General features: G+C 45.4%; 1 protein-coding gene across 3 annotated transcripts in view; it reads right to left on the bottom strand.

Annotated features, from left to right (window-relative positions):
* Positions 1-15,304, bottom strand: part of tanc1b (tetratricopeptide repeat, ankyrin repeat and coiled-coil containing 1b) — a 117,919-nt gene that overhangs the window by 101,651 nt on the left and 964 nt on the right. For all 3 annotated transcript variants that reach the window (XM_031558172.2, XM_012836453.3, XM_012836452.3), the window contains exon 2: positions 5,544-5,637. In XM_031558172.2, the coding sequence (XP_031414032.1) occupies positions 5,544-5,604 (61 nt within the window). In that variant the 5' untranslated portion in view covers positions 5,605-5,637. The remainder of the gene's footprint in view (positions 1-5,543; positions 5,638-15,304) is intronic.

Here is a 15,304-nt window from a genome sequence, read left to right as displayed (position 1 = left end):
GCAGGAAACGAAACAAAGTCTATTTTGGTAACAAAGCGCTCGATCAACATCTCGCTCTCCTTATGCGACATGCTTATCGCGACGCCTTTCCTTTTTAATTTCAGTCGCAGTCTCTGTGTCCTGAATCAGCGCAATGGCGAAAAAACAACCTATGCACATCAAAAGGGAGCGGAGGAATTTTATTTCCTCTGTTGCCTGGCTCTCCACCAACAAATATGTGCGGTCGCACAGAGGTACCGCTGAGACAGCCCGTACCAGCTACTCTGCACAGCTGAAAAAACAGGCCTGCATTCAGCCTCCACAGCCCAATCAGCAGCCACCTGGTCATGCAGGCCAATCCCCTAGGCTCTAATCTACCTGATAACACACCACGGCCTAACACCATATCACTCCATACTGTAATATATTTAATCATAACTCACTGTGCCCTGTGTGTGTGGGGTGTAAATATAAATCAACATGCCCCAGGAAAGTCGTAGCCTGCTGCTCCTCTTCAAGGGAACGGACGTAAATCTTTTAAGCCCCAGTCTACACTGAGCTAGTTACGTTTTTTTTTTCTCCATGTTCGTCTTTCATGAAAATATTCAAACAAATGATTTAGAACTGTTCAGTGATAATCTCTTATTACGCGGAAAGGAACGCTATCAATCACTGGATTTCTAATTATTTATGTGGTCAGCGTTTCAAGGGTGTTGAATGGTTATAATTGGATGATTTTCATAGGAGTGTGGCTTGGTCAGAGGAGAGGGAGGGCCGGCCCCCTGGGGCGAGAGCTCTTTGAAGGAAAAGGCCGATAGTCACATGCTCCAACTTTGGATGGATGCTATGCTGAATTTATTGAGACCACACCAACTTCAATGACGGGTGTTCCAATTACTCGCTGATTTCATATTTAAGCACGTAGCTTTACTAGTCTCTGTGACTATGAGCATCCACGGTGAAAAGAAGTCTCCCTGTGTCTCTTTTGCTCAATTTCTGTCCTCAATGATGTCTTAAGCCACAAGCGTTATAATTGCCTTCTATCCCAAGTCAACAAGCCAGGGGTGTGAAAAACCAAATCCTTGAAATGCATTAATGCGGTCACAATTTTAAAGACTGGAAAAACTAGCCTGAAATGTAATATCATAATTACAACATTTTACTGAGCACCAATCCTCTAAAATTTGGTCAAACACAAACATTTGGATTCAACTATTCACTTGCAAGTGGCAGTTAATCACAGCGTTATTAATAATGGAAAAGTGATTTTCCACACATTAAAAAGAAACAGCCAATTGATGGCTAAATTAAATCAAAATACGTCGTAGAACTACTCTAGACTCTGAAACTTTATTACAACCCCAGTTTGAAGCACCAAAACCATTTATAGAGACATCATGCAAATGGAATGATAGCCAGCTAATATTTACACATGGAGGCTTGCAGTGCTTATGGAAGTTTCGGGCTGCTGGGTACTGTTTCCGATGATGGCAGCAGTGGTCGGAAGAAGCTCAGACGGTGCCGGGGTGGGCAGAAGAGGCTCCCGGCTGAGCGGGTGGCCTTTGCCACAAGCCAAGCTCAGGGAGGAGCCGCCTGCCCAGCAGAGAGGAGAGTGAGCAGCTGAGCTTCCTCGAGACGCCTCTGTGAGCAGCAGGTATTACAGGCCAGTGTGATTAACACTTAACACCGTGCTGTTACCACTTCACAGCCCTTCCCTCAGCAAAGTCTCTCCCTAACAACACAACTGACTAAGGGATAGTCAGACAAAACACACACACACTCACTCACACTAGACAAAACACACCGTTTACTGAATACAGTGCAACTTTCCTGACAGAATGACTTTCCTCAAGCTGAATTTCACAGACTGGCTGCCTTTGAACGTGGTCATATCACTGAGGATTGGAGGGAAGAGTCTGCTTGCTTTCAACCCATCCCAAACACCGTCCACCATCCATGACCAGAAATAGAACCTAAAAGAGGCAGCTTGCCCTTGCCATCCATTCTGACAGACCGTAGCCTGGAAAGAGTCTATCTTTGAATTTCCAAAGGGCTGTGGATCGGTCTGGCAACGCTGTGTCACACGCCAGTGCAGAGGGGAGTTCCATCAACACAGGCCGCCATGTGTGTAAGCTCGACTCGAGAGCTTGTGCAATAATTTAAACGGGATCTGGATAAGGTTAGAGTATAGCCTTCACAGGCTGTCACTTGGGATGGCTATGTGTTAACTGAAAACGTCTGAGAAGGAATTAACTGTGTTCAGGCACTGCGATGAGATGACAGCAACAACCACGTCACTGAGCATCTCAAACGTGAACATCTGCAATATCGATTGAGCTTGCTCTTTGCTTTTAAAGCGTCTTCATGCGAGTCATTTACCAAGCTGGATCTGCATAACCAGCAGTGAAACGTGTAGCTGGCTGCTCCATGGTTAACAGGAGGGCCTCTTTAAAAGGAGGACATTCTTAAACTGAATACCAATTAATCCAGAGGAGTTGAATTTTACAACTATATAATCCACAGAGTACCAAGTGCCTAGAGCCTCGAATCCATTAACGGCCGTGAGGATGGCGGGGCGACGTGACCTTTTAAAGAGAGTACTCAGATCAAAGCCCCAGGGCCACCGCTAACCAGCATCCCACTTCCAGGATCTTCCGCTGTAAAATAAAAGTTTAACTTAAAAGGGATTAAACAAGGCCAACTGCTCCAACCAGCTTTGGAGGAGGTACCGTTGATGAGGGCATAGAGAGGAGGAGGAGGAGGAGGAGGAGGGAATGGAGGGAGGTGGCAGGGGGAGGGGAACGAAAAAGGGGCAAGAAATAGCAAGAGGAAAGGCTGAATTAGCGATTGGTGTGTTTGCGGGCCCTGGCAGTGTGGGTCTCCCAGAGGCAGGCTAATGACTGCGGTATCTGGCACATGGGCCAAGTTTCCGCGATGCCTTTAAAGTTCCCTCCAGGCCACAGGCCGGCCTTATGAGAAACATATGCTGAGCTATCATACAATTATCCAATGATCGGGGGCCTTCCCCCAGCACATGCTAATTTCCATTACAGATCAGTGCTCCCATTTTTTTTTTAACACCTCAATGTTTAATATCACACTCTTCATTAAAAGTTGGGAGAGGTAGGGGGGCATCCTGAAATGCAGCTCATCTGTCTCCTGTACATGATTCCATGTCTACGGGGAACCCGAATTAGGCCGCAGTGTCCAGGTAGTGCTGATTCGGTAATGTAGTTATCAATAAAAATAAGTCTGACAGGGCTCAGCCGTACTGAAATGACTGCGGGAGGCGTGCAGGCTGGGGTGATGATTGCTCAACCACAGCGCGCGCGCGGCTGGCACTGAACAGTTATTTCTGAGCCTCCGGCCCTGCACTGCTGTATCAACTTCATGCAAGATCCATGTAGCCCTGTCAAACTGTTTAAATAAGATTTCAACGTGACAGGGGAGTGTGATCAAATTTTCACGTCATGCGGCATGCGGCATGCGCCATGTTCACTGGACCAGACGGCCAAGTTTAGCATCGGGGCTGAGCCGGGTGCCATTTGGGAGCATAATGCAATCCAACAGAAGGTGCACTGAATTTTTCATGTGCAATATGTCACCATCCAGGCACACGGCGCATTAAGTATGCCGTGCGGTATCCAATCTGATTAGCATGGCATCTCCCATTAGGACTACTGTGTTACTAACCTCATTTCTAACCCCGACCAGAGGGCACTGTTTCCGAAAGCATGTGTGTCTATGTCCACAGGGAGAGGAGTAATCTACAGCCACTTCCAGAATACAAAAGAGTCAAGATGCATCCTCATGATTTTCATACCCAGGGGTTGGAAAGTTGAATCTTTTGTTCAAATTTAGTTGCTAACAAAACAAGTTTGTCGGAGGGGAGGACTGTGTAACAAATGATGAATAACTTAAAAAAAAAATGCACACAGTTCTTTCGAGCAAAAGCTTTCAGAGGAATTGACTAATCATTTACTTAGTGAACTGAATCCTTGCATCTTTCATTTCAAAGCCACATGTATCTTGAGTGAAATCATCCCCTGATACCAGCCCCAGATCCCAGGCCAGTTCGACTGTGGGAGAAACCACATGAGAGGTGGGGGGGAAGGCCTGTCAACGCCGTCACCCTCTCTAAGAGAGAAGTGGCGGGCTTTCATTGTTGCTGGTGGCAGCAGCAGAGAAAACGACCCTCCTCTAAGTCCACGTGACTGATGGGCTATGATCGTGCGAGAGTGACACTGTGTGGCCCCTCTCTCTCTGCCCCCTGAAGGCGGATCCTGAGTGGGGGGGGGGGGATAGATCACTGCGCCTCTGGTGAGCTTATTCATTCGACCGTGCGTAGTCATACTAATACATGTCGAACATGTTCCTACAACTGCACTGCAGCCAAAAAATAAACATGCCTGACACAAACAGCAGGGGTGATCTGAGGTGGGACGTTTCACTGAGCCAGTGTGATTAATAGCTTGTTATTTCTCTGTGTAGGCACATGTGCTGAAGGGTTGACAGTGACTTCTTCCAAACGTTGTGATGCAACACCCGAGGCCTGCGGTTAAGTTCCTCTTATGGATTAAAACTGCACACTCTGTCAGCTGGGAGCGGCTCCAGAGATGAAGCGTGATGGGTGAGAGGGGGGAATACATAGGACAGGAGAAGGGAAGGAAGAACGGAAGGAAAGTGTGAACAAAAAGAAGAAAGACAGGAAGAAGCAACACAATGTGTAATGTGACAAGGAGGCTAAGCTAGTGTCAGAGCAGGCCCAGGACCTTTAATCAAAAGGGAGCTCCCTTTATCAGAGACAAGCCCCTGCCTGAACTGAAGCAGAGCCAATAACAACAGAGACCGCCGATGCCAATCTTGGCAAAGCCACTGGCACAGCTGTCTCCAGAAGCTCAATGAAACGCTTACAGTAGTCAAAGTTCACATTACTAGAGGCTTTGGGGACTGGATCACTGACATTAAAAGAGGTATAAATAATCTGTTTGATGAAGTGAACACTGGCATACAGGTAACATGGTAACACTGCTCAAGGCAAAGTATTTCACAAGGTTATCATTAGGGTTGGACCACACCCTCAAGCAAACATTGACATTGATCAGGTGCATTATAACAGGAACTTGCATTACGTTCTGGATCTCTATGATAGTCGGGCAGGGTAAGAGGCCTTGAATCAGGCTCAATCTCATCCAGAGAACTGTGAGTCTCAAAGGAAACTTCACTTCGAGGAAAATAGGCTAATCACCAAATACCTGAGAGAGGCTGTCCGCCCTTAAAAATCCCAAGAAACTGGAATCTTCCTGTTCCAAACCAACGCTCGAGCCATTTCACATCCAGCCGTGAAAATCCGAGACATCAAATTACATCAGTCAAACGTCTTTTCACCTCACATAAACTCCTCAGGCCAGCATCTGGTTCTGCTTTGCACCCGTTAACCATTCAGAGTGAGGATCAGACCTAGCAACACACACACAAATGACAGGTATGGCGGCTGTGTGTCAGCCATGACCGCCACACCCCCTCTGACGGCTAGCACGCCGCTCCCTTCGTGTCTCTCATACCTGATTCCTTCTTGCTCCCCTTCCCTCCTTCTCGGCTTTTCTTCAGGACCGATTTGAACATGGTGCCGTTTCCCAAAATCCTCTTGTCGTCACCCTGTCAATAAAAAACAGCATTTAAGTACTCAAAAGTACAGCACTTGCAGCGGATGGAGGCTACGAGTTCATGATTAAGATAAGAGAGTCATCGTCATGGTGATGGTAGTGATGGGTATCGCACATCACTGGGATATTTCCCACACTTCTCTCAATCCCTCTCCCAATCCTGCGGGTCATCTCACTGGCAGAGCCGGGTGGAAAGAATTCTCCCATATTTAAACAGCACAGAAATGGGACTGCTATCTTGTTATGCAGGAAAACAATCTGTCGGATTCTTGACATTCCTCATCTAATTGATGCTATACCGCTGAACTTGGTCATCCTTTTTTTTTCGGTTGCCTTACTGACTAATCACCATAAAGCTGGACATTCAGCTTATTTTCCCTGTCAGTTCTTTTATAACATCAGCGGACTGATTAGGCGGCGGACGGGAGGTGGGGGGGTACGACTTCATAAATCACATTTTTTATTGGCCTGGTGTTTTAAATGGTGGTTCATTTCACGTTTGTTTAGGGAGGGATTTGGGGAGAAGGGCCAGATGGCCTGGGAGGCATAAGCACCATCTACTGTATCGATGCCTCGCTTGTTCAGGAGGCTATCTGCTCCATCATAAACCTGACTGTGCAACGATTCCCCAATCACAAGCCCCTTGTTGTTGCCGACTAATTTGTAAGCCCTCACTAAGAACATGAAGGTTTATGTCTAGAGTTGCAGTTTATTCAAAAGGTTCCTGGCTCCCAGATAATTACAGCCAACATATTTGACAGCAGTTTTCATTAAATGCAGCTGCTGACGCTAAACAAAGTTTCCCCTGGCACTCTGAACAGAGAGCCCCACCCTTGGCACAGCACTAATAGGAAAGGCAATAGCCTGCAGTCCCTGTACAGAAGCCCTCTGGCTGCAGAGCCTGCTGGGGATCGGAGCGAGTGAAGCTTGGGTGAACTCACTCTGGGCTCTGAAGCATGGCACAACTCCCCTGGATACTCGACTTGCCAGCCAATACTTTCTGCCCAGCAGCAGGAGGGTGACTGAGGCGTATCGATCGGCCCTCTCCTGCCCCGGAGGTGGTGCTCAGTGACCCCGTTCAGAGAAGAGGGAGAGGTGTGGGAGAGATGAGGCCATGAGGGGCCAGGCAAAACCTTTTCCTCAAACAGAGGAACTATCTTCTAAATAAACCATGAAGCCAGTTTACCAAGCTGTTTGTTTGTGAGCTTACGGAACCACCTCACAGGTGTCCATCTCTGACTTCCGAATTGGAAAACTAATTGATTTTTTGTTAGGGGGAATCCAAGAAAATGATCACAACAAGTCCTCTAGCCATATCTAGCCACACACTGACTGAATTAACAGGCATATTATAAACAACAGTCACCTGAGAGGGAGTTGTGGACCCAGCTTGGCAAAACTGAGAGTTTAAGTTCAGACCACTCTGAACTGACAAAAAGATTAAACTGACACTGAAAGCATTTGACAGAATGTAAATCATGGCAGACGAGGCACAGCAGCTTCAGGCTTTTGCTGAAAGAGTGCACACAGAGGGTTGTGGAGAGGCATGCCTATTTCACCACAGAGGAGACAAAGGCAGCCCAGGAATGTCTGATCTGCACGCTGGCCAAACGGAGAGCCTTGCACAGCTCGTCCCTAACCTGCAAGCTCAACCCAACCAGACAGAAATACAGGGGTAACCCCCCCAACCACCCATTCATCCACTGACCCACCCTACCCACCAACTCCAACTGAAGTTGGCAGCCGTGACACCGCAACTGAAAGGATGGCCAGCGGCCGCCGTAGCCCAGGGAGAACTCCACAATAGCCGCTGTTAAGCGCTGGTCAGTTTTCAATAGAGCCCAGGGCTCGTGGACGCATCTCCAGGAAAACCGAGGGAAAGTGGCACCTGCTGTGGTTACATCGGGTACAGCAAAGTCCCTGAAAAGACATCTGACAATGAGAATGGCTCTCTGATTTAGTATGAAAGGTGATAACTACCACAGGTGTCGACTGTAACGAGACCTGAGCTGCCCCACTAAAACAATCAACATTTCTGCTGAATTCATACTTTGGACGATCATGCTGTAGACTAACAGTAGTACCAATGATGCCTTGACAAAAATGTAGTATGATATTTAACTCTTGAATAGAAGAGAGGGATACACAGTGGGTTAGAGAAAGGGGGGACAAATCACTGTGCATTCCTGTCAGTCTACACGGCTACATCCCCTGCAATCTACCGCAATTGTTAACCAGTGGCATGTCAATCCCCTTTCATAGAGACAGGAAGACTGCCATTAATGCAACACAAAAGAGAAGATTAGAGTGCTATTTTGACATGAAACATAATGGTTTGTCCAAAATCCCAACATTGCAGTCTAGAGAAGAGGCACAGGCATAGCCCCTACACACATATGAAAAAAGCTCTTTCGTTCCCCAGGCCTGATAGAAGAGTGGACAAGGTGCATAACCACACTTTTTAGATCCTGAGTTGACTTAAGAGGGTAGAGCTGCCTCTCTCTTCCTTCACACGCTGCAGCAGTCTCCTTCACACATAGCTGTAAAATGAGATTAAGATGCCACACGCCAACTTCAAATGATGAACCGCTACAGAGTAGCAGCCTGAAAGACAGCAAAGCACCATCAGTACTGTGTGTGTGGTTAATGACGAAGACAAGCACTTTGAGGATGGCTAAGCTTTCAATAATTTGGCTTACATCAGACAGGAATTTCGAATAGACTACTTAATTAGAGAAGACCTGGCAAATCTAATTAAAATCAATTAAGGATAGAAGGACTTTTAATGTTGTCCGAGCCAAAAAAAGACCTTCAAGACCTCATGCATAAGGAATGAGAATGCTTAAACATCTGGTCCATCTGAAATCCTCATCATGTTCCCGACAGCATCGGCTGCAGAGGGAGGGGACACGTACATTTAGCGGGGAAATGTTTGGCCTGAGGTTATGCCATCAGCAGAAAAGAATCCTCTAACAACAAAGGCTGCAAATCTGAACAAAGGCTATTCACTCTAGTCTACCCTGATAACCCGCATGGATTTTGCCACCTGCTTTTGGAGTACCCAACTAGCAAAGCAGATGATGATATGCAGATGATAACATCTGCGTAATATCTGTAGCACCTGCGGTCATCGAACATCACATAACACTTCTTGTGGCAATCTTCCCATGACACAGGCTGGTATCTCTCTATAGCCATTCAGGAATGCAAACGTTTGAGTAAGCCAGGTTTAAGGATGTATTATTGTCCTGACACTACAGCCAGGACCTTGAACAAACCTTCAGCAGACCATGCATTAGTACTCACGGTTCATCCTACCTTATCACCAAATAAAATCTCATCTTGCTTGCATTCAGCTCAGCTCCTGCATCCACGGAACTGACGAGGAATATGGATTCTGACCCCTGATAAGCAACATTCATACCACCTGCTCTATTGATTTAAAAGGGATGGAAAGCATCAAGAATACCTTCGCACAGGCCTCTGCTTCTCAGAAGCAGCTAGCTCGTCCTTTTAATCTATTACAAACAAGAACAGACCGCATGACCAATAAAAGAGTAATTTTCATGTTATGACTACCAACCAGCGGAAACAAAAGAGCAGCCTCATCCAACAGGTCAGACCTGGCCAGGGTCTTTTACTTTCATTCCTGGTAGAGCAAAGCATTTTGTCAGTTGTAAAGGCAAAGCCAGCTTTCAAAAAGCCCAAAATGTGAAACACATGCAAGCAATTACTTATGTGCCACACATTCCTCAGTGCCTTGTTTAGGGGCCAGGTGGACTGGCACACTCTGGGATCCCTCCTACGGAAGCCTACATAGCACACTACACGGAGTCAGGGCCACCCTCCTAATAAACTCTAACCTGGGCAAACCCAGAAAAGAAATAGGCAAAGGTTCCTTGATCATTACCATGCAAGGGTCCAACGCCCCCAAAAGATGAACACAAACTTCGTTTGGCCCCCTCGTAGCAGAAGCTCTCTAAGATGGACAATGGCCTGCCATGCAGGCTAACAGGTACTGCTGGTCAGGCAGAGGGATTTATGTTGATCACAAGAGGCCCCTCTCCAGCTAATGCTTTGCCATTATCCCCTCTGTCTGGGCCCCCTCGCGGTCGGCCATCGCTGCCAAAGCCTGTGTGGGGCCGTCAGGGCTTTGTGGACAGACACTGAATAGAGTCTGAGTTCAATATTCACATTTGTCGGGGAGCCCCATGAGGCAAGAGCCTCTCCCTCTACACTACCAGGCATTGTAGGAATTCCCTATGAGTCTTTTGAGGGGTATGACAATCAGTCTATTCACAACAGCATTGTACAGAATAATAAAGAATCCATGAACACATTTCCTCAGATGATGCTTAATGCTATGCAAAAACAGATGCAAAAAAGTTGGGAGAGAAATGTCAGTTTGTTTTATATTTTGTCACAGGATGTGCCTGGCCTCAATGAAAAGAAAACATGCTGGCTGGAGGCACAGGCCACCTTCACAATGCACAGGTTGACACGCACTCAAGGAGGCCATCTGTAGGATGGTCACCCGAGAGGTCAGCACTAAATATAGAGCGGAAGTTGGGATTGTTTTCGTGATTGCCGCTGGCTTTCACCATTCACACACAGTGCTGTCAAACAGCAGCCACCGTTTTGTATGCTGATGTTCCAGACAATGGGCAGGAGCAAACTTCAGCTTGACTTCTCCTGTGGGGGCAGGATTTCTCCTCACATTGTTTACTCTGCTCCTGGCAACTGCCTCTGCCTTTTTTTATCAACCGATTCCTCCGAATGATTCCTCAAACTCACACTCTGTTGTCATGGCGACATTCAAACTCTTCACCGGGCTGTGACCCGTGTGTCATTGAGAACAAGAGCCCTCTCCTTTCAGATAGCGCTCGAAGACGGCCACTCGAAGCCAAATTCCAACAGAAAATTAACTGATTTCACATTCCCCATGTCTCGCAGGAGAAAGTTAATGGTGTCTATTAAGGTTCTTTTCATTAATACAGTGAGGCAGAAAATAGACCCCACTGAATAGGTAATGACCCAGGGGCACGAATCCTTGACCCTTACACAGGAAGAAAATGAGCATACTATGAACAATGGGCCACAGACTCTACAGCGGAGCTTATTATTCTGCTCAACGTGCGGCTTTCACCCGCACATAAAAGGGACGTAGGACAATGGTCCAGCCTTTTACCATAACTAGTTCAGCGACAACCTCAACTCGAGTGTGGGCTGTGGATATTTCCCAACGTTGTCGTTAATGAACAGAAAGTGTTCACATTGTTATCTACTACAGGAAGTGATTGGAAGTGAGATGTTATTTGTGGTGTTAGCTATTTACCATTTAGAAACAAACAACAAATGTGTCCTGACAGAGCGGCTATGTGACCCCATTTCTTTATGTCATTCGGTGCAAATTCATTCTTGACAAAGAGTCGATTGCATTTCCTGCTCTGCTTAAGGCACCTTCCTCCTTGGCACTTTTCCGACCTGTGTCTTCAAGTCCTTTCAGCCTTATGGACATTTTATGGAAATGCATTTGGCTGAAAAAGAATACATCAGTGAAGTAAAAGAATGGAAAGTATTGACAAGGCAGAGCTGAATACTGTAAGAGAGTATTTGAGGATCCATACGGAATGTACCCTCGGCTTTCACCTCACCTTCAGGGCAAAGATGTGGTCACACACTGTCACAAGCAGACTCAAGTACAATTTACAATCACAGCCAGTGCACAGCCAGCCAACAACTCAATTTCCCATCAGCAAAGTCTCCAGGCCTTAGGCTATGTTAACATTAAAAGAGGATGACACTACTAATCTGTAACAAATAACAATACACTATTCAGAGCCAAGGACATCTGCTATTGATAAGATACACAGGGATTTATTTCAAGCTTGCTGTTCCCCTAAAACGTATTTCTGCAGAGTGAACAGAATCCAACTTCGTGGCTATAAAAAAACATCCAGACATAGTTCAAGCTTAGTATATTTAAAGGTTTTTTTCATGTGTTTCATTAAAGACATTTCACATCTGTCTTGGTGACTCACAATCACTACTGCTGAATTTAAAGCTCACCGACAATCCATTTTGTTTCCCTCAGAATGCTGACATTAGCAAGAAGAATCATCACAACACTGGAGCATGGTAACAACAACAAACCTTCAAAAGGGTGTCAGGCTCCCTAGTTTCTGAACTGCACTCTTGATAACAAAAAGAGGGGGGGTGTCAACCTGACAGTTTCTTCTTTAACTGTTTGCACACACTGTGCTAAAGTAACCAGAAGGATAGTTGCTATTCTCGTTTCCAACTTCCTAAGCACTTGGATAAGAGTTGAGACATGTTTCTGGGGCAACGACTGCTCAGGATTTACTGTTTCACCTGAGGCTGTGGAAACTCAAACTCACATCATAGGATTGTTGCGTCCTGAAGAACCAAGGAAGACAAAATACTGGCCCACTGTCCTCTGTTCAACCTTGACCCTTTACAGAGAAACAACAAGACTTAACCAACTACTTTCCATTTTAATTTTAATTAGGCTATATGCTCTGCTTCCCTTGGTGGCACTTATTGAACAATAGCTCTGAACACTGACAATAAACAAATACTGTGGAAAGTTTGTAAGCAGTCCCATTGCCTGTATCTTGTATGTAAGTAAATCATGTATTGTATATATCCTTTCTAGACCCTTTCAATGGATCATACCCAACACCAAGCCTCCTGAAACAAAGTTTGAGCACTGACTCTTCCACTGCACTCTTCAGTTATCTCTCTCCCCCCACCATCCTATCCAAATCTCCCACGTCCCATCTCTCAACCAACAGGAAAAGCAAGAGGATATTCATGAAATCGTATCGCAACACTTAAAGCGGTCACCCAGGTCTACCAGAATGGTTGTGGAAATACAATCATTTCCTGTCCAAATCTCAAATCCCTTTTCTTGTCTTTGTTTTGACAGGGGAAACCTTATAGGCCTGGCCAAATTCAGCGCGAGTAATGAATGAACACTGCACCCAGCAAGCTCTAACTTTAGCATGTGAGGCTCAGATAAGCTGGTGAAAGCTGACCTGCACTGATGCAGACAAGAGGAGAGATTGGGGGCCTCCTGCTATTTGATTAAGCTCAAACATTAACTGGCAGAGTTGAAAGTCTACAGGCTTTCCCTTGTCACATAGCAACTTCTGACAGTTTCATTTATTTCCTGAGGACTTCATATGAGATGGTATTTAGTCAGAGCATTGATGAGATGAATCCAATGCTGTAAATCTGGACCAGCTTGTGGTATAGGGATTTCTCATGCCCAGTCCTTATGGTTAGTGAATGACTAGGTACTTCTTCACAGGGCTGCCAGATCTTACCTGATAAACATATCACAGGTGTTTCACACCAGACAGCTCGCAGATAAGGCACCATGGGAACTCAATTGTACAAGTTCAACAATACAGCATCACACAACAGGAAAAAGAAGGGTCTGAAGGAAATAGTAATTTACCAGAAGTGTGGGACTCTCCCACACTAAGGAAAACAAGACTGCATAGTCTTGTGCAGACGACAGCGGGCAAAGTCAATGCAAGGCAAACACAAGAATGTCGCACCAAATACCACAGTCATCCACTTGGAATCATTTCAACTATGACACAAAGTTTCCGGAAAGCCTTACAGACAAAACCTTCCCTGATCCCAAGTCATAACAGCAAGTCTACATCTAGGCCTACAATCTCCCTTGAGGGGTTCTGGATACACATGGGAAAAATGCTAATAGAACCCAGGTGTTACAAGGAGAATTCTAACAGCCCCTGCCCCAGAGGTGATAACCACATGAAGATGGTTCAAACTTCTTAGAGGTCACCGTGCTAGTTTGTCTGTTGAATGCCTGCGTTCAAGATGATGACAAGTCCAGCCTTGAAATGACAACAAATAATCTAGTCTTCAAAATAAGTGTGTTTGTACAAGCCTGTGCTGAGATTACTTTAAATTTCACAATGTGGTATGGTTTGTTCTCCCTACATTCTTCCTGCTTAAGCTGTCCTCATCCAAAAATGACAGGCCTAAACTAAACAAACAGGATTAATAAAGAGTATGTGAATGAGTGTGTGTGTGTGTGTGTGTGTGAGGTGGTGGTGGCGGTGTTGGTGGGTCAATTATACTGCAAACTTTAAACACACTGAAGCCATCTGAAAAGCAACAGATCATTTTTAAACAAACATGTCTGTTTGCACCATGAAACGAACACAAATGAAGCTAGTTCAGTTTAATATGGCAATTATAGGGAAACACAAGCTTGATAATCAACTACTTAATAGAAGAAGTTTAATATGATAGTCACTTATGCACTTGCTCGCTCGCTCACTCTCCCTCTCTTTCTTTCTCTTTCTCTCCTGCACTCACACAGCGAGAGTGAAAGATAAAGAAAGAAAGAGAAAGAGAGAAAGAAAGAGAAAGAAAGAAAGAAAGAAAGAAAAAAAGAGAGAGAGAGGGAGCTTTATTGGAACTCACTCATGGGCTTAGGCCACAGCCGCTATTATTAAATGATTGTTTCACCACGGGCCACCAGAACCACTCAGACAACCATAGCATAATAAAAATGTCCCAGTTGTGATCTATGAGCCTGCTGCCAAACACAAGCCTCTCTTTAATCCAGAAGAATGGTGCTTTGAGTGTAATTATCCAATTACTGTTTCAAAAAGCAGCCATTAGCACTCTCTGGACCCACGTCTAGTGGTGCTGACATTAGCCAGTTACACTGCAACATTTGTCTGACATGTCGGCCTACCTAAACACTGGCACGGGAATGCAGCAGAATTTACTGCTGTTGATTCAAAGATCCATTTAAACAGCCAACAACATAACAACAACATAAGATGACAGCAACACCAACAGGCTTTACACAAACTAACCCAGAAACAGTCGCTAAACCACACTTCCCCTCCAGATATGAGATATTTGGCACCACAACACACTTACAACTCATCACATAATGTCCATATTGTTGAGACATCAACTAACACCACCAAGAGTTCTGTCAGGTCAATGGCCCTGTTGCCTTTTCTGAGCATCAACAATTTTACTTGGTGCCAGCACCTGTTATTTGCCAACTGGCGACGTACCATGGGAACCAAACTTTCTACTATGACTTCATTACACACTTTGTTAGTTGTGCTGAAGGGGGGGGGGAATTAGAGCAATTGTTGAAGGAAAGATTATTCAGCTTTTAAAAATGGAAGTATAATGAGAAATGTTTAGGCAACCAGAAACAGAATTCTGCAGAAGTGACTGACAGAGCCAATTGAGAGGAAATAGCAAGGCTATTTGGTTCAATAGAAAAGAAGATAGGGTTAGGGGAAGTCAGTTAAAAATGGTGTCCATGTACTTCTAAGATGCATGCAGCGTCGCCTTTATGTGGATCTGCAGATAACCAGATGATACTTCACCCTTGTTTACATCGGCCATGCTGATCAAAACGTGATGTGACATCTCTCATCACGGAGGATTTCATAAAGACAATAGCTCTCCCTTTCTCCCTACAGACCTGCGGTGTGGAAACACGTCTTTGGGCAAGGGTATGTCCCTGAAGGATGACGCTCACTTTACAGTGACATGTAAGGGAACATGACTCAGTTGAATCCATATTGGCGAGTAGCTCATTAAATGGGCTGGGTCGTGATTTT

Source organism: Clupea harengus, chromosome 2 (assembly GCF_900700415.2).
Source record: "Clupea harengus chromosome 2, Ch_v2.0.2, whole genome shotgun sequence".
In the NCBI taxonomy this organism is placed as follows: Eukaryota; Metazoa; Chordata; class Actinopteri; order Clupeiformes; family Clupeidae; genus Clupea; species Clupea harengus.
Note: the sequence above shows the minus strand (reverse complement) of the source record. Positions and strands in the feature narration are given on the sequence as shown.